The 24,117-nt window shown below is 36.5% G+C and overlaps 2 protein-coding genes across 8 annotated transcripts in view; one reads left to right on the forward strand and one right to left on the reverse strand.

Moving 5' to 3' along the window:
* Sxl (Sex lethal) overlaps positions 1-24,117 on the forward strand; it is a 176,828-nt gene that overhangs the window by 27,893 nt on the left and 124,818 nt on the right. The gene's annotated exons all lie outside the window — the stretch shown is intronic.
* On the reverse strand, positions 15,748-17,462 carry GNBP3 (Gram-negative bacteria binding protein 3). Its single transcript, XM_067780808.1, has one exon. It carries the CDS (start codon positions 17,364-17,366, stop codon positions 15,897-15,899), a length of 1,470 nt encoding a protein of 489 aa, XP_067636909.1. The 5' UTR covers positions 17,367-17,462; the 3' UTR covers positions 15,748-15,896.

The raw sequence follows: 24,117 nt of genomic DNA on the forward strand, positions 1-24,117 counted from the left end.
AATGTTAATTTTTTGGACTAAATTACGTACGCTAATATTTACATAAATATTTCGAATTAGCAACGGATTATAGCAAAGCAAAGAATATTTTGTATGCAGGCATAAAATCAACTTTCTTCTAATCTGATTGGCACGTCTAAGGTACAGGCTTCGAGAAATGCGCCCTGTTTAGCTAGCTGTAACCGCTATTCATTTCCATCTATTCCCATATGCCCAGGGACCCAATATAGATGTATACTTCTCCCTATACCGACTCTTTCCAGGGATTATTTACACTATCAACACCCCACTTAGCATTTAGATGATTAAATTTTCAATTTCCCTACATATAAATACAATTTGATTACTCTTTCTGAATAAATAATGAGCTATCATACAATTGAACAAAAGAAATAATCAAATATGAATACTTTTGATGACCAAAAACTGAAAAGCTATTTTCGATCACTTTCTGGAATCATTTTTGAAGTCCTTTGGTGATTAAATTTTAATATTTCATAAAAACCAACAAAAAAATAATCAAATATGATTACCTTCGATGATCAAAAAGTCAATATAGTTTTTCAATCACATTTTGGGATCATATTTGAGTCAAATGTTTGAAATGTTGTTGAGTCAAAGCTTTCTGAATCTTTTCTGACTATATTTGTTGACTGAATAATGAGTTTTATACTTGTTAAAATTTTACTTTTCATTGAAAATCTTGTTTTTTCACATACACACATTTTTTTAATCATGAAGTACAGAAAAAATATGTATATAAAATTTTTATTATTAAGACATTCTTTAAGACAATGAAATGCAAATGCTACTCTTGCCCGAAGATTTCCCCAACCATTTCTCCACCTTCAGCTTCCCGGAGAATATATAATAGTTGGACAATACAAAAGTTGTTAGCTATTTGACCAGGTATGTAAGTGAAACTCTCTTGACATATGTACCTGGATATGTCTTCAACATCCCGTACCGTATCGTATTTTAAGATATTGGCGATCATAGCAGATGCTGGATGTTTTAGTCGAGGTGTATATCGGTCAAGTTTGTTTGCGAGTGCCCAGTGGTTCAAATAGCTCACTTCCGCATGCTTTCCTCCCCTGATGAAATAAGATTACTATGTAGTATCTTATTTTGAATGAGATATGAAGAATAAATGCAACATAATCGTATTCAAAAATGATTCGAAAATCTTAACCAAAACGATTGAAATATGCTCACGAATATGATCAGGAAATGATTATGAAAAGTAGTTAAATATTACTCAAACAAAGCTTAATTTTACAATGATATCAAATATGAATAAAAGGCGTTTCGAAATATGAATCATAAACGATTATTCAAGAAAAATCACATTTATGGTACATTTTTCTCCCGACGATACATTTATTTTCGAACAGAAAATGCTTTTAAATTTGAACGTTTTTAATCATCTTGGGGTATGATATTTAAATATTTTTTAATCAAAATTTTCAAAAAATGCTGGCTGGGACTGTCAATGTAAAAATTGTCGCTGCTGCAGTTTAAGCTATTTTTCTCCAGTGTTTCTACTGCTTTAGTCATGGTTACTACTTCCGATTGAAAAACTTTACGAAGATCTGACAGCTTTAAGGATCTATTTATTTCCGGATCGGGTCAGTATACCGCAGAGCCTACTCCTTGCATTACTTTGGAATCATCGGTGTACACGTGTATGTATGTGTCGCCACGTCTGCCATTTGAGCGCTCTTGCGCCAAACTTCCACTTCTATTGTGTCACTAGGACAGGAACCTACATTTTACAGCAGAAGTTTGCTCAACACCTAACTGAAAACATTCAATTTTAGGAAATTCATGTTCTAATAGACCCATCGAAGCGCAGGTAGAGAACTACGTAGTCTGTTCGTCCTATATTTGAGCACAAATTAGCCGCGTTTTTTTCCCCGCATTCAATTTTTTATACCCAGCTGTACTTGTACACAGGGTATTATAACTTTGATTGGATAACGGTTGGTTGTACATGTATAAAGGAATCGAGATAAATATAGACTTCCATATATCAAAACCATCAGTATTGAAAAAAAATTTCATTGAGCCATGTCCGTACGTCTGTCCGTTAACACGATAACTTAACTAAATATTGAGATATCTTCACCAAATTTGGTACACGAGCTTATCTGGACCCAGAATAGATTGGTATTGGAAATGAGCGAAATCGGATGATAACCACGCCCACTTTTTATATACTATATAACATTTTGGAAAACACAAAAAACCTGATTATTTAGTAAAAAATACACCTAGAAGGTTGTAATTTGACGTGTGGACTGATATAGAGACTTGATAAAGATTTGAAAATTTTTTTTTGAAATGGGCGTAGCGCCGCCCACTTGTGATAAAATCAATTTTACAAATATTAATCATAAATCAAAAATCGTTAAACCTATCGTAACAAAATTCGGCAGAGAGGTTGCCTTTACTATAAGGAATGCTTTGAAGAAAAATTAACGAAATCGGTTAAGGACCACTCCCACTTTTATATAAAAGATATTTAAAAGGGTTTTGGACGAATAAAATAAGCTATATCTTTGCAAAGAAGAGCTTTATATCAATGGTGTTTGATTTCCCAAGTGGATTTATAACAATAAATAGGAAAAACTTCAAATTAAAAAAATGGGCGTTGCACCGCCCATTTTTATGACTAAACAATTTTCTATGTTTCGGGAGCCATAACTCGAAGAAAAAGTAGTTCAGAATAGAACCATATGTATATGTCTTATGGCGCAGCCTTGTAACACTATTAAGCGCACAAAACAAACAACAACAGCATTTCAAGTGTACAGCTGGGTATGTAATGTTCGGTTTCACCCGAAGTTAGACTTCCTTACTTGCTTTATTTGTGGATTTTATTTTCTGTTATTTAAAGTTTTCAACGGCCATCAATTTAAAAATATTCGTTCTAAAAGGCAGCCCAAAGTGACCAAATATTTTGCGTAATCTTGTTGCTATGCTAGCCAGTAGATCTTTTAAAAATTTATGTAGAATACTTTTAGGCATTCAATATTAAGTTTACTCTATAAAGGCTGCAAGTATACACAGTTGAACACAAAACTATTGCGCCTACATACACTTCAAAATTGTTGTACACATAAAATAGATGTTGCCTAGGTTTAGACGCTATCAGTATGAATATTGTCTGTATCCGTAACGGAAACAAACCATTGCAAAACGGATAAAATTACAAATTAATGCTAGAAAATATATGGGGTATTCCATCCCATTTCGACCAATTTTGAACCCGACCCCTTTAGAATCGGCTGAAAGTTTTTCTTCTTTTTCTAGCTTGCGAAAGACGTTTTTCGGAATTTTTTCAAATTTTTTCATCCAACTCAAAAAAAGTTATGAATTAAAAAAAAACGTGTTTTTTTCAAAATGCTATAACTTTTTCAAAAATTGACCGTTTGGGATCTTTTATTTTTAAATTTGTTTTTAAATGTACTTTTCGGAAAAAATACAAAAAAAAATTTAAAGTTTTTTTTTGTAATTTTTCAGTTTTTCGAGATTTTTTGAATTTCGCCATTTTTTTGCTCATAAAAAACTTCAATCAATTCTGCAATCATCCCCACTAATCCCGGAGTGGGCCGATAATTTTTTTTTATTTAATTGAAAAAAAAAACTTTAAAAATTTGTTTGTATTTTTTCCGAAACGTACATTTAAAAACACATTTCTTAAATAAAAAAAGATCCCAAACGGTCAATTTTTGAAAAAGTTATAGCATTTTGAAAACAAAAACGGTGTCCAACTCAAAATAAGTTATGAATAAAAAAAACGGTGTTTTTTTTTCGAAATGCTATAACTTTTTCAAAAATTTACCGTTTGGGATCTTTTTTTTTTTTTAAATTTGTTTTTAAATGAACTTTTCGGAAAAAATACAAAAAAATTTTTAGTTTTTTTTTTTTCAATTATATAAAAAAAAAATAAAAAATCGGCCCACTCCGGGATTAGTGGGGATGATTGCAGAATTGATTGAAGTTTTTTATGAGAAAAAAATGGCGAAATTCGAAAAATCTCGAAAAACTGAAAAATTACAGAGAAAAACTTTAAAATTGTTTTTGTATTTTTTCCGAAAAGTACATTTAAGAACAAATTTAAAAAAAAAAGTTCCCAAACGGTCAGTTTTTGAAAAAGTTATAGCATTTTGAAAACAAAAACGGTATTTTTTTAAAAATTCATAACTTTTTTTGAGTTGGATGAAAAAATTTGAAAAATTCTGAAAAACGTCTTTCGTAAGCCAGAAAAAGAAGAAAAACTTTCAGCCAATTCTAAAGGGGTCGGGTTCAAAATTGGTCGAAATGGGATGGAATACCCCATATACACTATTTATAGGATCAAATTAAGTTTACAAATTGCTGGCATACATTTAGGCACCTATAATATATGTATGTATATAAATACAACTGAAATACAAGTAATTGCTTCTTTAAGCAACACTGTACGTTATCTACTTTTGGGAACTCCTTGTTAATTTGTGCAAATGTACAACTTGAATGCATTGAAGGAATAGATATTTTGAAAGTATACAGGAAGGAAGCTCGAACTGAAATGATATGTGTGAGAGTAAGGATGACAGGTGTGCAACTACAAATCCCTAACTTGCGCCATACCATACATTTATCCAAATCATTATTTATTCTGGTCCCTTGTTGAAAGGCTCTCATGTTTTGTATATTGTGCAACGGTTTGGTGCATCGTTGAAACGTAGAGATAAAGTGGGATGAGCAAGCAGCTTGTGAGCTCGTCAAAATGTTGGTTAACACCAAACAAAAGCGACCATTTTGTCTTGAACACATATTTCATGTTTTACCTTTCATTTGTCACTGTATTATTATTGACCTCACTGGAGATCAATAATACAAGTCAAACTCCCATTGTTAAATAATTTGCTTATTGTTCTATGAATAGATTGCAAATATATATATTCACAAAAAAAAAAATATACTATCTTAAAATTTATGCTGACAAAAACACTATCATGACTTTCTATATTTTCATGCGACATTTATCAGAATATGTGTGCAATTGAGTGCGTATGTATATGAGTAGTGCGAAGCTTGATACTGTCATAATAAGGTTTATGATCTTAACTAATAGTTAGTTTAGTGCTCTTACGCTTGTAACCTCAGCTAAATGTAATTGTGTCTCATATGCGTTGAAGCCTTTGTTGAAAATGACTCAGTTGTTTTGGTTAGCTCAGGCACAATGTTTCTACCCATCACTTGTTATCTACTCCGCAGTTGTCGTATGATTTTGAAACCACTTCAATTGTCTTTTCGCTCGTTGTTTCAGTGTTTAGGGTTTTTCAGGTTTTTGTGTTTCGTTTTTATTTTGCAATTTCCGCATTTTTTATATACATACGACAATTCTTCTCTCTTGAGCTTGTATTCGCCACAATTATTAGTGTAGCTCGAGTTTTGCGTGCATTGTTCCATACATGGCTTGTGTTTTACTTACTGCTTTTGTGACCGTAAATTTCCTATAAGTGTGTACATGTGTATATAAGTGTGCGCTCGGCTATATGGTTTAGGGTTGTTGTTGTTGTTGTTGTTGTTGTTGTAGCGATACGGTTGCTCCCCGAAGGTTTAGGGAGTGATCGATGTGATGGTCCTTTGCCGTTTACAGATCCGGTACGCTCCGGTAACACAGCATCATTAAGGTGCTGGCCCGACCATCTCGGGAACGATTTATATGGCCACATTAAACCTTCAGGCCAATCCGGTATTTTAGTCGCCTCTTACGACAGGCATACCTACCGCGGGTATATTCTAACCCCCTGACCCGCTGGGGTAATGGTTTAGGGTGCTATTGGTCGGTCATTACATGCAGCACACGTGTTCGCAGCGGTGGGTCACAAACTGTTTTAAAGTGTTTAAACGCAAACTAATTTGTATATAATTTTCTCTTCATTTTAATATTTATAGCTAGCTTTAAGAAAGAATAAAAGTTACTCCTTTACAAGTTTCTCATTCAAGCGAATCACCTCTAAGAATCCGATAACTATCATAACATATCGTGCCTATTCCGGAACCCCAAAAAAACTATGTAATTCGACAAAGCCGCCATCGTGTGGTGGTAGTGTGCTCCGCCTACCACACCGAGGGTCGCTGGTTCCAACTTCCGGGCAAATTCACATCGAAATTTAAAAAAAAAGGACTTCACTTCGAACAAAGTCTTTCTAAGTGGGGTCGCTCCCGACAGTAGTTTGGCAAACACTCTGAGCGTAGTTGTGCCATGAAAAGCTTCTCAGTGAGCATTCATCTGCCTTGCATATGCCGTTTGTAGTCGGCATAAAACAAGTAGGTCCCATCCCATCAATTTTTATGAAAAAATTAAAAAGGAGCAAGACACTAAACTGGAAGAAAAGCTCGGCCTGAATCTCCTCGGCGGTAAATTTTTATTTTTTTTTATGATTTGAAATCTTTACTGCATTGTCTCTTAAACAATCGAAATCGCTAGAGCGGGTTAGTGCATTATTTTTTAGTCTGCAATGTCGTGTAACAGCGCTTCTTGTGATCTTCAGAGTACTTATGGAGGAATTCGTTTTCGTTTTGTATTGTACTTCCCAAAATAACCTCTGCCTGAAGTAACTAACAACACTATAAAGTGACAGATTCCACGGGGTTTCCACAGTTGTCCTCTGGCTGTACCATCTATTAACTCATTCCCTCAACCTTTTTGTTTTTGTACGAAAGCTAGCAGGAAAGTGTTTCGAGAGCTTCCTCAGCTGTTAATCTCTTTATTTAGCCTCTCAGAAATATTGGCTTTTTGTGGTTCTTTTCTGTCGCTTAATATATTTCTATTGTTTTAGGCGCAAAAAAAAACACTGACCGCTGGTTTTAGCCGGTATTTATCACTACAATAACAACAACACGGTTTTAACCGCCTAGCACTCACCTTTGAACTAGTTCAAAGCGACAGCCTCATAAAATGAGCCTCAGAAATGAAAGGCCTTCCGTTAAAGGCGACTAGAATCCACAGACCCAAAATGGTTGGGGTCAAAAAAACCGTTCCCGCTGCAGTCGGATTAGTACCACTTGGTGGTAGAACTGTCGCATACCGTATTCATACCCGGCAAAGGACTGCCCACATCCGCAACATTTCCGTAAATTTTCGGGAGTGATTTTACGGCTACAAAAACAAAAGCGTTTAATATGTTTCTATATGTTGAAGACACAAGAAACACCCTCATGCTTTGGCCGCCTATTACGACATAGTTCCATAAAAATAAGCTTCGTCGCGTTAAGGGGCTTAGAATACTGACGCCTTAAAAAATGCCTGCCGTGAAAGTCGACTAGAATACACAAACCGAAAAGTCTCAGGATTAAAGAAATCGTTACCGCTGCAGTCGAATTAGTACTACTTGGTGCTGAAACTGGAGCACATACCGTATAGCCGGTAAAGGACTGTCACATCCGCAACATTTCCATAAACCTATGAGAGTTATTTTACGGTTACAAGAGCGGCTGGTTGCCTGACTGGGCAAATGTTACAAAAATGATATTTTGTCATGTAACTGTAGCTAATTTTCAAGATCAATTTTGTAATATTGTTTCCGTAAGCTGTCGATAGCTACAAAAACGATTTTCGCAGCTCGGTCAAGAGTACAGCCTTCACATAACGCTAAATTTTGAGGTTAACACGTGCTTACTTACTATGTATAACTAAGTATGTATGTACATATGTATATATGAATTTATATAAGAACTTTTGTTTGCTTGGCAAAAAAATGTATCTTACATTAACTGTGGCGCCTACAAGCGGATTATCATCTTTCATCTCCATCTATAAATGCGTGTGCTCAGCATTGTGCGTAAGAGCCTACTGCTGTTCACTCAAATCGCTGGCGCCATTGTTGCCCTTCATTTTGTTGCCAAAAACAGTTAGCCAATAAATTTTGAAGAAATTAACGCCATCTTAGTCATCGTTTTTCTTTTAACAGGGTTGCAAGCAAATTTTTGGTTCGTTTTGCCTTTATTTTATCTTCGCTTTAGCACTTTTACAGCGGATAAGCCATTGTTCCTTGGCTTCGATTTAGCCACGAAGGAATTAGTCAAGTATTTTCTAAAAAAAATCTCATGGTGATGCTATCTTTCAACTGCAATGCCGTAGTTTTTGTTTTTTTGGCAAAACATCAATCGCAAATTTTTAGCTGATGTAAGTGTCCTGGGCATAATGCGTAGTCAAACGCTGATTTTGTATGCGCAGTTTGAAAATTTGCGTTGTATACCATCAGGCACGCTGGTTTTGATTATAGAAATAAAATTCCGTTACGATGATGAATGGGAAAATGTGTTTGCTTGTATTTAAAGTTGTGTTGCTGCGCCTATAAATATGTATGTACATACGTATACAAATTTCTCGCATATTTTTAGGCGCATTTATTGTCATAAAATATTTTCCGTTGCTGTGATTTTCACGCCCCAATTTGTTTAGTCTGGAAAATAAAACCACATTTTATCAAATAATTTTTTTTGTAATAAATTTGCTTTCCATGATATATTATTTTTATTTTATACGAATAACGATTTTATAATGACTTGTACGATTCTTGTATTGATTGCTTGGGTTAAGTTTTTCCTATTTGCCTTTTCATTCACAGAGAACGTGAACTTTATCCTCCAGCGCACAATAGCGACAGAACTGTGTTTTGGATGGATTTATCTTACTAACGAGGTATCGGCATGTTTTCTAGTTACTTATGGTTTCCCTAGTGTGTCCTTTGGTGATCAACAGAAGGGCTCTGGACCATAGAATGCTTGTTGAATTGCCTTCATGTCCCTGATTCCCGGAACACATCCTAAGAAAACCTTGTTTTTGGCTCTCAGATCATTCAGGACTCCAATGCATTCATCCACTAGCTTAGAAGTGATTGTGTAAAACTACAAGACTATTTGACATAATTAGGTTGCACACAGGATAAGCCTCTTCGGAAACATACTCCACCGCAAACTTCTATTGCATAGATTTCTACCTGAGAAGTGATTGTGTAAAACTACAAGACTATTTGACATTATTAGGTTACACACAGGATAAGCCTCTTCGGAAACATACTCCACCGCAAACTTCTACTGCATAGATTTCTACCTGAGAAATATTGGCGAAGCATCCCATTGGTATCGATTTCTTGTAGTGCAGCTCATCAATGCCAGCTCCCGTTTTTCCTTCCTCGAATTTCGCTCCATCCATTAATCAGGCCTCCGTGTCAATGTCAGTTTATGGATACTCTGTTTCCAACACAGTTCTGTTCGCAATGGACACCTAAAAACTCCGTGAGATTATGAGCGCAGGGGCCATTGCAGGCAGTAGGTGCAATTCGGGATTTCCAATAAATTTTCTTATTACTTTAATATGTCCTCTCATGTTTCCGCTCCTTAGCTCAGAGATATTTTGAAGTCTTAGTGCAGCAAATATTGTCTTTTTCTCTATTAGAATAGGGAACGCAGGTATTCCTCACTATGTGCATCAGCAGAGCACGTTCATATCGCACCCCTTATGCCAGCGCAAGTCGATGCAATTTGCCTAATTTCGTTATTGCTGTTGTTTGCGTGGTCTTCGACCATCACACTAAGGGAGCCTAGGTGACAATTGGTTTCACAACAGTATTAAATGTCCAGTATACCATTTTGGGAGATAGCCTCCCATGTTTTGCCATAGTGTCGAGTGTAGGCGAAGAAAGCTCTTGTTGCTTCGTTTAAGCTCATGGCGACGTTAAAAACGCCCTCAATAGGCTTAAGTAATTAAAGCAACGAATTGGGTCTTAACTGAAGCACTAAAAACTCATGTTGCGCTCGATTAAAGTTATTAAAACGCACGAAAGCGCATAAGGCTTGTAAGCCAAGCGCTTAAACATACAATTTTTGTATAGCATTTACCACTTACAGCGATCTACCTTTTCATACCAAATGAATTATGATCACGCCTCTATGCTGCTCATGAATTTCTTTGTACACACTCAACGACCACTATTAAGCTATTTTATTTGCAACCATTAACCATTGTTGCGTTGTACCTGCACAATTTTCCCCCTTATTGCACAATTTTCATTCCAACAATGTGAAAAAAGTCAATAAAAAATTCTAGAAAATAAAATAAATTACCATTCATGCCATGTTCTTAAGTTCAACTTTCGCATTCTGCACTCTACCGTTACTTGCATTCGATTCTCTTAACTTTATATACTTGCATGCGCCTAAAAGTCTACTTTAATTCATTGTATGTTACAAGACAACTGCCGCAGAAGCTTGAAAAAAAAGTCAGTTACTGAATGAGCAGGCGATTCAAATGAGTCGTGCATCAATTGTTGACAAATATAATTATATTTAATAATTTAGTTAAAGTAATTTTGGTGCACTGCACTGCTTGTCATGTCGTTATTTGTTTTGCTTGGTAGTTGGCTTTGTCCTCATCTTCCTTTTCCGCTACGCCATACCCTATCATTACATAGCTTAATAGCGCATGAATTGAATTGAAGTTGTTTGACTTGCAGTTGATTTGTTGCATAAATACGGTCTTATATTGCTTAATTTTTTTATTGAATTCTTGAGAAAAATTATAGCAATTTTTTTCTGTGCTGACAACGAAAAGTAAATTGAGTTATATTCAAACTGATTGCTGTTCTCGCAAAAATTGCCCTTTAACAGTAAAACACATTAAAACGAATGAGTGTAGTAATGAAATCCGTTATTTTTTACATTCGTTCAGTTTGTCTGCCTTTCCATATAACCCGAATACTCAAGTGGTAGATTAAATTTTCTAAAGTCATACCTGAATTTCGATACCTTAGTGATTTTGATTTTAGAATTTTGGGAAATTTCTGATAATTATACACCTTCTGCTAACGTTCGAATCGCTGAACTGTCGAATAAATAAGTCCAATATTCAGTATTGCAAAATGGTCTTGACTACTTTGGGAGTAGTACTTCACAACCACAATTATACTTCACTAATAGCGTGATTAAATCAAACTGATTAGTTATTCCTCAGTTTGCGCTGCTTTTATATTCTCTGTTGCCTCGTTCGCATATTTCTCCTAAGGTCTAGACTTTTCACGATCATGTCTTCTGGAACAGTTGCATGTCATACTTGGTTATTTAGCTACATGCGTGTGTATGTGTGAGTAACAACTTCTGGACTTAGCTGATGACTACATATATATGTTGTGTATGTGAAATAATCTCTTGCTTCAAGCTGCTGGTTATGTGTGTGGAATATTTGTTGTTGTCTTGTACATAAGTGTGGCTGCTCGCTTTTTTGTTGTTGGGATTATTTACTAATACAATATAAATGAACTGTTGTGCCTTAGACTCGCTAAAACTCCAAACGGACTTAACTGATTTCGAAATTTCTTTTTTTTTCGTTCGTTATAGTTTGAGGTTGGTTTAGAAAGATCTTTTTGGGAATTGCAGGTGCTGCCACACCCCCGTTAGGAAACATTTAAGTTCGCTTTATCTCCGCAATTATTTGAAGAAGGTATCAAGAATGTATTACAGAGATTTCATACATGCGTGAGAGTGATAGTGAGAGTTGGAGTTGTTGTAGGACTGGGAGTTGGTTGAGAGTAGGAGTAAGATTTGGGGTGGGAAGGGGTATGAGTGCCTGTGGGAGATAGAGGGAGATACATAAATGGAATAAGGGGTGGACAAGAATAAAAAAATGGTCGAACATGTAGACGAGGGGAATACAGATAGAAAAAGGGGAAGGGAGGCTCACTTTTTGAATGTAATTAAATTAATGTCTTACATTCCCACCAAAGCAGTTGCAAGTTGAAGGTGATGAATGATTTTTCCATGAGCCAGCTAGATCCAATTATAATCCACGGCATCTGAAAATGTTTTCTATAACAAAGCTATCTATTTCACTCCATAATTTGGTGGCGTGTCCTTACTCTTTGATATGAGAGTAGTTTTTGAGGGAAAGACAGTCGTGGGAAGGTCTACACTAGCGACTCTAAAATGAAAAATAAATTGGAGGAAAAGGACTGCTGTCGGATTATACTATTCCTATGAAATGGTAAGGAAATGTCGTTAGTTATTGGACTCTTTAAAACAATGTTCCTCTGCTAGGCCCAGATAGTCAAAGAGAAATAACCGAAATGCATATAAGCGAGGCGACCAACTACATACAATAATGTTTTTTATAGAAACTGAAAAAATGTTCAGTACAAGCTGCTAGGATGAAGAGAAAAGGATCGATTTCCTATTTTAAAATTTAACGCTGTCTTGGAGTTTAGGAGATATAACATGCCCTGGTGGCGTGTCTCTGCGCACTTTTCTCTCCATTGTGGCCACTCCGCTGTGATAGTTCGGGTTGTGGAAAATCCCATCCAATCGAAATTCTTCTCAATTTGTATTTGACTATTACTCCTCGGATACGTACCTTACTGTCCTTCGCATACTAGTTTCCATAGATGGGTAGATTGTTGAGGTTATGCACTGCGACCTATTGGTCTATTGTGCCCTTATTCTTTTCACAGTGTAGGGTTATCTACTTGCGTTAAATATACAATATTTTTATAAATTATTTTTGAATTACTTTACTTTGTATATTCCAGGCATGCTTAACCAACGAACCGATATCATTTCGTTACGATAATTAACATTAATAAACGAAACAAAGTCATTTCGTTTCGTTTATTAACGTTAAGAACGTCAAATTAACGAAATGATTTTGTTTCGTTTTCTGCCATATCAAAACGAAATCATCGTTTATGTTGATTATTAATTTCAAACTATGCTGGCAAAGCTGATTGATGCCGGAGTCATTAAAGGTGAAAGCATTAGCCAAGCTGATTGCAACTTTTCTCATGAGTTTTGACAGTACGAACATTTCTCAGAGTATTTTTGACATTACCACCAACGAATTACACAAACAAATTACATGGAGTTTGTGTGTGTATGTCCGCTCGCTGTTACCACTTTACGGCTTCACCATGGCTATAGCATTGCCAGCACAATTCAAACATAAAGTATCACGTTTTTGTTAACGTTTTTAACGTTAACGAAAGCTTTTCGTTTCGGTTAAAAACGAAATACAATTTATCTTGATAATTTCTTTATCGATAATATTTCGAAGTGTTTCAACAGAAACGGTGGAAATTTTTTGATAAACGATTAGCTTAACGTTAAGGTGCATCCCTGGTATATTCTTTCAAAATGAAAGTTTTCTTGTCAGTTATTTTAAAAATTTAAAAATGGTAATACATATGTTTAATTTAAATAATAAATAAAATTTTATTAAAAAATGTAGTTAAATCTATGTATACACAGCACCTCTTGCGAACCGAGTTCCCTGAGGAAGCACTGAATGATGCTCGACTTGTATGAATGTGTGTATGTGTATACTTTCTAATTTTAGTGATCAAGGGATCCTAAATCTTTTTCATGCGACTGCGTCGCATGTGAGCGGTATGTGTTCTGCAGTCTCATCCTCACTGTCACAGAGCCAACAAAGGCTTTTAGACTAAATGCCCAGTTTGTGCAAGTGGTTTTTTAGTGTACTGTTACCTGTGAGTGAGCCTGCTAAAATTCTAAGGCTGATTTTTGCGAGGTTAACCATGACTTTTTAACGTTTTGAGTTGTATCCTATTAGTGCCTTTGCATGTCGCAGTCCTGGACTTTCATGCCTGAGCTATTTCTTTAACAATAACGCCATGATGTACTCCGGTCCTATTGGCTTTTCGCCCGCTGTCTTCCTTGCCAGTTCCGGGCAAAATACACACAAGGAATTTGTTTACGAACTTTAGTGAATATATTGTAGATGATTGGATTTCTCTTTAAGTACACCATTAGCAACTCCCTACCTCCCAGAGCGTGGTGCACTAATGGAAAACTTAATCGAATTCGGGAGGGGTATCAAAATACCCGAATTGGCCTCGGTATTAATAATCTGAAGGCGGAAATAAAAAATCCTTGAAATTTCACAAAAACCTTTTAATGAACCACTTAAAAGCTTGCAACTGTTTTTGCAAATATTTCCTAACGCAAGTAAAATTTTTATATTCCGACTTCGGATTATTAAAATCGAGGTCAATACGTGTCTTTTGGTACCTCTCCTGAATTTTTTGGGCGTGTTTTAGCAGTCGACCGCTAGAACATTACCACAATTCTACTAAACTGACTGTTGTTGGTTATTTTGACTATTTTCTGAAATTGAATAAAAAATTAATAAATAAGAAGCATAAAAATTATAAAAAAGCTTATTTTTTGAATTTTTAATAGTTGAATTCTGTATTGCCGCGCTTGTCGTCACCAAAAACTGTGTCGACAAACTTTGTGTCGCGTCACGTCAACACAACTTCAATATTGTTTTAGCCAATACCAAAAAACCGTCAACACCTATCAATAGTTATCGACGTTGACAACGCCGATACCAATTCATGAGCGTCGACACTAATTTTCTCACTATTGACAACCGTAATAGGGGTGATTGATTGGTGATTGAACTGTTGATGATTTAATCTAACAATTGGCTCATTTGTGTATCCCCTGCAGATTTATATGTGCACACCGCCTAATGGTGGCAACTTCGGCTTGGAAAATGCTCGGATATGTTCCGAGTGGCATGGACATTTTGGTTCTGGACCGAAGTTTCCCACTCCGATGCCCTCAAGGAAAGAGGGTTTTCAAACAACATCTGTTCATCGTACTGCCGCTCCTGTGTTAATCTTATCAGCTATGCTTTTTTTCCGATATTTCGGGTTCTACTTGAAAACTGATTACCATTAAGGTTAACTCCCTACTTTTACCTTGCTCTCCATGCTGCTGCAGTCTTAGGTTAGGTTAGAGTTGCCCCCGTAGCGAGCACCAGTGCACTTAGGCCCAAAAAGGTGCCATTGTGATACCACGTGGATCCCTCCCTTACACAAACCAACAGGTCGATTCAGCAAATGTCAGAAATTTCCTAGGTCCCAACTTAGCCAGATCACAAAGATCTTTAAAGAAGGGAGATCCCAGAGATTTCTTCCTCTTGCGCCAAAGCGCAGGACAATCGAACAGAAAATGCTTGACTGTTTCTATCTCCTCTTCGTCTTTGCAGCTTCTGCAGTAGTCATTATAAGTGAGCACCCAGCCGTTGTGCATGCTTCCCGATTGCTATGTGGCCGATTATAAGTCCAACCAACAGAGATATGGCCCCCCTTCCAAGAAGAAGGAGACTTCTTGTGCGTATCGCGTCCCATTCAGGCCACACGAGCTTGGTGTGGTAGCAGGATTCGAGATTGCTCCATCTCACACCCGCTTCCCTAAGGAAAATCCCTTTCAAAGTGAGCTTACAGGTAGCGAGCGGCATGCTCAATCCCTTCCAGGACGACGAAAGCGGAACGGATGTGCCTCCTCTTGCAAGTTCGTCAGCCATCTCATTGCAATTAGAAATAATATATATGATTATTAGTAAATATGAGTACGAATGTGTGCTATTCTTACTTTTTTTTTTTCAAAAATTGTTGAGCCATATCAACGAATATGTCATACAAACAGGAACAGCATTACTTTGTTGCCAGCCAGAAACATGAATGTGCCACATTCCTTTTTTCTGGCCCAACTTTATGTGATTGAATTATACATTCATGAAAACGGCATTGCAAATTATTGAGGTTTCCATGTAAGGTAGGAAGATGTAGATTTGAGTAGAACCTAAAGAATCTAAAGGGTAATCCAACGAAGCTTCTAACACAAAAACGGAAAATTTGCACACTCATGCTTCTGGCTAGCGAGCGACGATTTGTATACATTATTTTAATTAATTTCAATTTCCTGGAAATTTATTTTAAGCAATGTAAGCATGCTTACAACACATTAAATGCGATTAAATCTCACATTGTATTTGTTGTTTCTTTTTTTTGCATTCACAGTTTTCAGAAAAAGATCGCTTAAACCGAATATACTTTAACATAATCAATACGTAAATCGCCATTTTCTAGCCAGTCATCAAACTTATGTTCCACTTTCTTTAACAGCGAGCCCATACCACGCGGACTTGTATTGTGCCAAGGTTTCTCCGGCTGCCAGCCATACAAACTATCCTCAAAATCATGTACGCCAGCAATACCATAGCCCAATGTTATATAGAACTCCTGATCGAAGGGTGCCAATTTTGTCCCCATTTTGAGCAAATTACTATTTGGCAGCATGCGCTCATCTGCTCTCAAATTAGCTATTGCATCTTTTTCGCTACTTGGGTTAAAACTGCAATACTTCTTACCATCCACAGACACCGAAATCTCTGCTTCAGTCCAAATCAATTCATAAATATGAAATTCATTACCCAAATCCAGTGCTTCATCATTTGCATACTCGCACATTTTTTGCATACGCCAACTTCGATCCGCATTCACAATTAAACCACCATAGAGGTGCATTTGTGTATTGTTGATGCAAGTAAATGCAATACGCATTTGTCCCGATTGATAGCTATCGCTGCCATATTTAGCATCCTTTGGTTGTAGCCACAATTGTGGAAAGACCCAGTTGGCGCGCGGTAATTTAGCGCGTATTTCAACGCGCCCGTATTTAAATGTGAAATGATTCTTTGTAGAAAATTGTGCTGAAATAAATGGTGGTATGGTGATATAATGTTGTGCAGCGCCATCACGCACACAATCTTCAGTATTGGGGCGTCCAGTACAACGTATGCCCAGATCATGCTTAGCACGCAACGGATGATCTACCTGTTGGAAATGACGTTTAGTCATTTTTGGATGTATGGTAACCATGCCATTTTTCACTTGCAACACATCCGGCACGGTATCCAAATACAACACATACTCATAGTCTGGTGCAGAGGAGAAACGCTGCTCAACAGTCCAATGATCTTTGTCTAAACTCGCACCCGTAAAGTCATCATCGAATAGCAATTGCTTAGCACAGCGTTGTGGCAGGCCATTTTTATAAGTTGGCGTCGATTGGCACTTATCAATGCCAATTTCGCCACCGCTGCCTGTTCCACCTCCACCTCCTGTGCCTATAACAGTTTGATTTGCATACTTGTTGACCACAAAAACGCCATCATCTTCACGATAACCCAAACCATTGTAAATTACATAGGTCCAATAATAAAGCGTATCGCCAAATTTTAATTGTGTTGTGCGATCACGAAATATCCAACGTCCATTTTTGGGCTTTGTTATGTCTCTAGACCAAGTGCCGGCCTCTAAACCATCCATTTCTTCATTGAGTTTGCCATGAAAAGCGAAGAGTGTCATACCCTCCTCATGTGGTATGGATACTTCAAATCCTCCAGGGTAAAACACATCAATTTTAGCTTTTGGTACCTCATAATGTGGTATAGCGCGCACAACGACCGTCACAAAAGCTACGCCGAAGATGAACAAGCGCAGCATTGGCTTAAAAACAAGTTTCTTAAGATTTATTATTTTCTTTGCGTATAGAACTGCTGGCGCGTTATTCTGACAATCAACTGCCTTGGTGTCTCGTTATGTTTAGCAATATAAACTTGGAATTCAGTGCAGATAATAAGTTGTTGTATGACTTTTTAATGAATGTGTTTTGCTATAAATAAACTAAAACCGGTCTCGCTCGCTGCAGGCCGGACAAGCCCCACTTGATTGTGCAGCTCTCTTAACTGAGATTTGTATATTGTTGTCGTTTTTCGCACATCATAAGCGCTTAGTTTTACTATAAATCCAGTTTAAGCTGATAAACCCAAAGCTGGCGTATAAAAGCATGCTCATGAATTCTCTGAAAACTTTGCATGTCATATATATTATTTCTAGTTGCTGGTTTTATGTACGGGTCCCTTTTTCGCTCTTATTTGAAATCCCAATCTATAAATAAAGTTTTGGTTGTAAAGATGGAGATTTGGGCTATTAGCGAGCTTTGGGCACTTTTGGTCGTAGTGCTTTTGCTTAGCTATATTTTATTAAAATAATTTGTTAAAAATAAAGGATTGTGAGCACACAAAGAAATATATTTGTACTATCGCACTATTGTGAATATTTACACTGCATTACCGGCAGTTGCTACCATATGCCAGATGGTAGCGCCAGCTGTAAGTTTTAATTGATTGATGGAACAGCTGATGTCTGTTGATATTTGATAAGAGGCTCGTTATCTGTATAGCTAAAAGCTTACTTTGTTTTATGGGGATTTTTTTCACGTGTAAAAATAGTCTCCTAGTTTTTAAAATTTTTAACTAAGAAATTTGTCGCTCTATTTATAATGCGGTAAATTATTTTAGGTATAATCTTCTTATCACACTGCATTCGTTGGTAGCATCGCTTTAAAAGAGCTTTTTTACACACAAAAAAAATGTGTTGTTCTATATAGAAACCGACTCCAGCTCTCACTTTGTGAGTACTCTTATAAAGTAATTTTTTGGTATTTCGGGAAATTACTCTCCATGGAGTTCCATAGAGTAGTCCTAAAGGAGCAACCGAAGTATCCCCGTTTTTGCAGAACGTTCATAGTTGGATAGTCTTATTATACAACTCACTCTTTGGATATTTCGTCAGCTCTTTTGTAGCAGTCTTAACCATTTCCAGCGCTAATATGTCGAAATGGGATCAATACTACAAAAAAAAAAGTTGCATTCTTACTTGAAACTCTGCCGACGTTGTGCATCTCTGATTTAGACGGTCACACTACAGACAGTGTGTCAGATGCAAAGTATGGTTGCATCGAACGGTGTGTTCTGAGTTAGATCAAAACATCTATCTACTTCGCTTTCACTTTACACAGTCGCCCCTATCGCTACTATCTACGAAGCTTATGCCGTACATCAGTCTCTGCCCATGTCCTCCCCTCCTCTCTTCGGTACCAGCACACGAGGAGAACAGGGAAATTGTTCACTAGTCCCTGTCACCATGTGCAGCATTTGCCAAATCAGAATATATATAGTTTGCGGAAACTGTTCAGTTCAGTGCAATTCCTGTCTCAGACGATGCCATTTTTCTAGATGTTCTGAACTCAGCAACGGTACTCCCCCGAATAGTTCTTTTGGTTGCATCTTGCTGCCAAGCGGCTGCCCCTTCAAGCGATGCAAATCTTGAAATCATAAGTATCAACATTCCCCCTTTTACTTGCTGCTCCAGTGGCTACCGCCCTAACATTAACGCTCTACTCAATGCGGAAAATCCTGTACTTTAATTTAACATTTATTTACTGTCAGCTCTAACATGATCACAAAAATAAACTTTAAACTCCTTGCTTATTTCTTTTCACACATTTTTTTCTATTTTCTTAATACGCTCTATATACGCAAACGATTCACGTGCATCTTCCTATGACCTTCACTGGCGTATCAACTGCGCTTGGCAACTGTTTTAAGTTATATTTTCTCTTGTGCTTTCCGCAGACAGCTCGACTGTAACCTTTGAGAAAAAGAAAGTTGTACGCCGAAATGTCGCCATTTGATCCTTGAAGCATCGGACGCAAAATTGAAATAAATATTTATAAAGAGTGTTGGTAATACGCCAAAAAGCAAAACATAAAACTGTTTTGGGATATTCCAAATTTGTATACACATTTGTAACATTTTTTTCCAAATGTTTATTGTTATAGCTTTTTCACCACTTCAATGGTCTACCTCCCCAAAAATAATCTAAGTAGAAAAAAATTTAACATTCAATTACTTAGTTTTGCAAACGACACATTTTAGTAGCCAGACAAAAGTGAAATAAAAAAGTAACTGATTTCACATACAGGCAGCCCAAATGGGCGATGTCAGCTGCAGAAATTCAAATGTTGCCATGCTGACGCTGCTGTAATTGCTATTAACGGTGTGCATGCAAGTAGTAGCTCGAAAGTCCTACAGCTTGTTGTTGGTGTTAATAAAAGCAGCGGCAAAAAATGTGATAAAAGACTTGGCAAGCTTTTGTGCTTGGAGCGGGGAGGTCAAGTCATGTGGTGTCGCGAAAAAAACAATGGTTTTACCTTTGGCCAGAAAAGTTAATGAAAAATTTTTACAATTTAACAATTCAATTAGAAGTTTTTAGCCTAGAAAAATACCCACAAATACTTACATACACATTGTGGCCCAAAAGCATACGATTCACAACACTTTTCACTCTTTGAATTCAAACGTTTTTGCTGCAAACTTATTTCTATTTATTTGTGTGTTTCTGTAACGTTTGCTGTCATCGCTACACTTAAGCCGATTTAGCACTTATGCTATGGATTTTACACATCCTGGTCCTCCCTGCACCTAACCTCAAAATTAATTCAGTTTATTTGAAGTAGCTTAAATACTTTTTTTGGTTGGACGATCTATGTTTGTAGTGCTTGCTGTATATTACTAATTGGCTTAGGATCAAACATGGCAATAAAATCATTTTGTAACGAATTCTGGCAAATTCCTGATAACTATGCACCTTCTTCTAACGTTCGAATCGTTGAACTATCGAATAAATAACTCCAATATTCAGTATTGCAAAATAGTCTTTATTTACACTACTTTGGAAGTAGTACTTCACAATCACAGTTATACTTCACTAATATCGTGTTTAAATCAAACTGATTACTGATTCCTCAATTTGCGCTAATTTTATACTCTCGTTTACCTCATGCGCCCATTTCTCCTAAGGTATAGACGTTTCACCTTCTAGAACAGTTGTATCTCATGCTTGGTTATTTAGTTATATACAGGTATCTCTGTAGTTTATGTTTTTCTTCTAGCCATATGCGTGTGTGTGTGTGAGTAACAACTTCTCCTCTTAGCTGCCGGCTACATAATCTCTATTGCAAGCTGCTGGTTATGTGATGGAATATTCTTCGTTGCCTTGTACATAAGTGTGGCTGCTTGCTGTTTTTGTTGTTGTGATTATTTACTAACAGCTTAGTGATGCTAATATTCGCCACAATATTTTAACTTGAGCAAATAAATACCTTATTGTGCCTAATTTTGTGCCTGCGCACAATTTCTACGACCAACGAAAATACTCGGGCAGCTTTTTTTTTATCGCTACAAGAAGAGGAGCGTTGTGTGGAGAGGAGGGATTATTTTTCAAATTTATAGATGCTGGAGAAGTTAGTCTTTCCGAAAATTTACTTGCCTATATTTGAAAAATAGTCCTCCCCCCATGATGTCAAACTTGTTATGCCTAACCGCTTAGCAATGGATAGGACTAGGCTTCAATCGGATCTGAATAGCCTAGTTGAATGATGTAATGTAAATGTAATGTCCCTTAACCTGCCGAAGTGCAAGTTCATCCCACGAGGCTATGATTGATTATTATACCATTAAGCAAGTCATTAGCTCCGTCGGCCTAGGCGTTACGATGGACCCTAAACCGACTTTAAAATTTTACGTTAGCAGAGCCAAAGGAACTCTCTTTACATCTTTGTGTGGCCGGTATTGGAACATGCTTTGATAATCTGGAACCCACGTTATCAGACCCACTGTGAAAAAAGCAATTTCTGCTTTTTGCGCCAAAAGTACTTACCGTGGAATCCTTCAAGAATTCGTCCACCCTACTCCTGCCGTTTAAAACTTTTTCAGCTTTCTACGTTCCAGAGTGGAAGAGAGATGATAGGTGTGTTATTTTTAGTAAAACTTATTAGAGGGATGGTAATCTCACTGTACAAGAGAAATACTTGCTAACATATTTTGTACCCTATACTTTTGTTAAAATGCAGTTTTTAATTGTGAAAAGCGTTGGAAAAGTATCAAAAAGCATCACTATGCTGTTAGTAAATAATCACAAGAACAAAAACTGCAAGCAGCCACTCTTTTGTACATGTACACATTAAAGCATATAGCTAAATAACCACACGCATATAGCTTAATAACCAAGTATGCGATGCAACTGTTCCATCTTCGTGAAAAGTCGAGACCTTAGGATAAATATGCAAACGAAGCAACAGAGAGTATAAAAGCAGCGCAAGCTGATGAGTAAAACCAGTTTGATTAAAATACGCTTTTTTGAAGTACGCGATATTGAAGTATAATTGCACTACTCCCAAAGTAGTCTAAATAAAGACCATATTACAATACTGAATATTGGAGTTATTTATTCGACAGCTCAGCGATTCGAACGTTAACAGAAAGTGCATAATTATCAGAAATTCCCAGAATTTGTTACAATAATTTCATGTAGCAAAATTTGAAGATTGTCAACTTTTGTATGTCAGATGGCGCTAGTGTCGCTCGTTATGCCGTTCTTCATTAAAATACGAGCAATCTACTCATCATAAATAAGTTTGTGTTGAACGCATCTACGTTTTGAAAAAGTTCATTGTGATGCGGCCATTAGTTTAACCTCAATTTACCACTGTGTGCGCATTAAGTATTACCAGCCTTCTTCTCAATTCACGCGTTATTACATTATTTTACCGTTTGATGTCTTTATCATTCTGCTCTATTTTCAATTTCATTATCTGCCATTGTTGGTTGGGTGTGTGTTTGGTAAGCTTTATGGTTTTTGTCGTGCCTACCCTTTGCCCTATTTTTCATTCATTACATTTACAGTTCACAAATGACAATCGCATTTATGCCGTGTGTATACAACCTTGTTGCCGCTTATTTTTATACTCAGCGTGCTTTGCACACAGAGTATATTAACTTTGATTGGATAACGGTTGGTTGTACAGGTATAAAGGAATCGAGATAGATATAGACTTCCATATATCAAAATCATCAGTGTGGAAAACAAATTTGATTGAGCTATGTCCGTCCGTCTGTCCATTAACACGTTAACTTCAGTAAATATTGAGATATCTTCACCAAACTTGGTACACGAGCTTATCTGGACCCAGAATAGATTGGTATTGAAAATGAGCGAAATCGGATGGTAACCACGCCCACTTTTTATATATATTATAACATTTTGGAAAACACAAAAAACATGATTATTTAGTAAATAATACACCTAGAATGTTGAAATTTGACGTGTGGACTGATATTGATACTCTTGATAAAAATTAAAAAAAAAAAAATGTTTAATGGGCGTGGCACCGCCCACTTGTAATAAAATCAATTTTACAAATATTATAAATCATAAATCAAAAATCGTTAAACCTATCGTAACAAAATTCGGCAGAGAGGTAGGTTGCCTTTGCTATAAGGAATGCTTTGAAGACAATTTTACGAAATAGGTTAAGTACCACTCCCACTTTTATATAAAAGATTTTTAAAAGGGTCGTGGACGAATAAAATAAGCTATATCTTTGCAAAAAAGAGCTTTATATCAATGGTATTTGATTACCCAAGTGGATTTATAACAATAAATAGGAAAAACTTCAAATTTAAAAAATGGGCGTGGCATCGCCCCTTTTATGACTAAGTAATTTTCAATGTTTCGGGAGCCATAACTCGAAGAAAAATTAACGGATCGTAATAAAATTGGGTACACAGATTTTCCCTATAGTAGAAAACATTTCTAGTAAAAATGAACGGGGTCGGTTAAAGACCACGGCAACTTAGATATAAACCAAGTTTAAAAGGGTCGTAGACTAGAATAATAAGCTATAACTTAGCAAAAAATAGTTTTGAATCAATGATATTTCACTTATCAAATTTTATTGTAAGAGGAAATGGGGAGATATTTTTTTTTAAACGGGCGGTGCCACGTGTTATGTAGAAAAGTAATTTATCTGAAATGAAATGTGCAATTGAAGCTCACGCTGAGTATATAATGTACGGTTACACCCGAATTTAGACATCTTTACTTGTTTCACACTTACTTTGATGTATTCGTTCATATGTCGTGCGCCGATCAAGGTCGTAGAAAGTCTGAGATGGGTGGTGCATATCTTACAGTTTGTATGCACGTTCTTGTAAATTTGTATGGCATGAGTATATTTGTTGGAAAATATTGCATACGTTGACAATGACATTCCTATTAACAGTAACAACTTTCGATTGCTCTTCTTTTTGAATGCAAACATACTTGCAGCTGATAAATAACTGTTTCTCAAAAGAGCGTACCAAAGCAACAAATATCTTAAGAGAAATAACCCAAAGTTTATGTGTGTAACTCTTGAATGACTTCGTTAATCTGTTTCTTGGTTGACAAGTCATTTGCACGTGAAATTCAATAGCTTTTGAAAACAAGTTTCTATCGTTTACGCTTTACTTATTTGCAGCAATAAACTGTGTCGTGGTTTTCCGGTTACTTGCACTTGAAGTGAAGTATA

This window comes from Eurosta solidaginis, chromosome 4, assembly GCF_040869045.1.
Source record: "Eurosta solidaginis isolate ZX-2024a chromosome 4, ASM4086904v1, whole genome shotgun sequence".
NCBI lineage: Eukaryota > Metazoa > Arthropoda > Insecta > Diptera > Tephritidae > Eurosta > Eurosta solidaginis.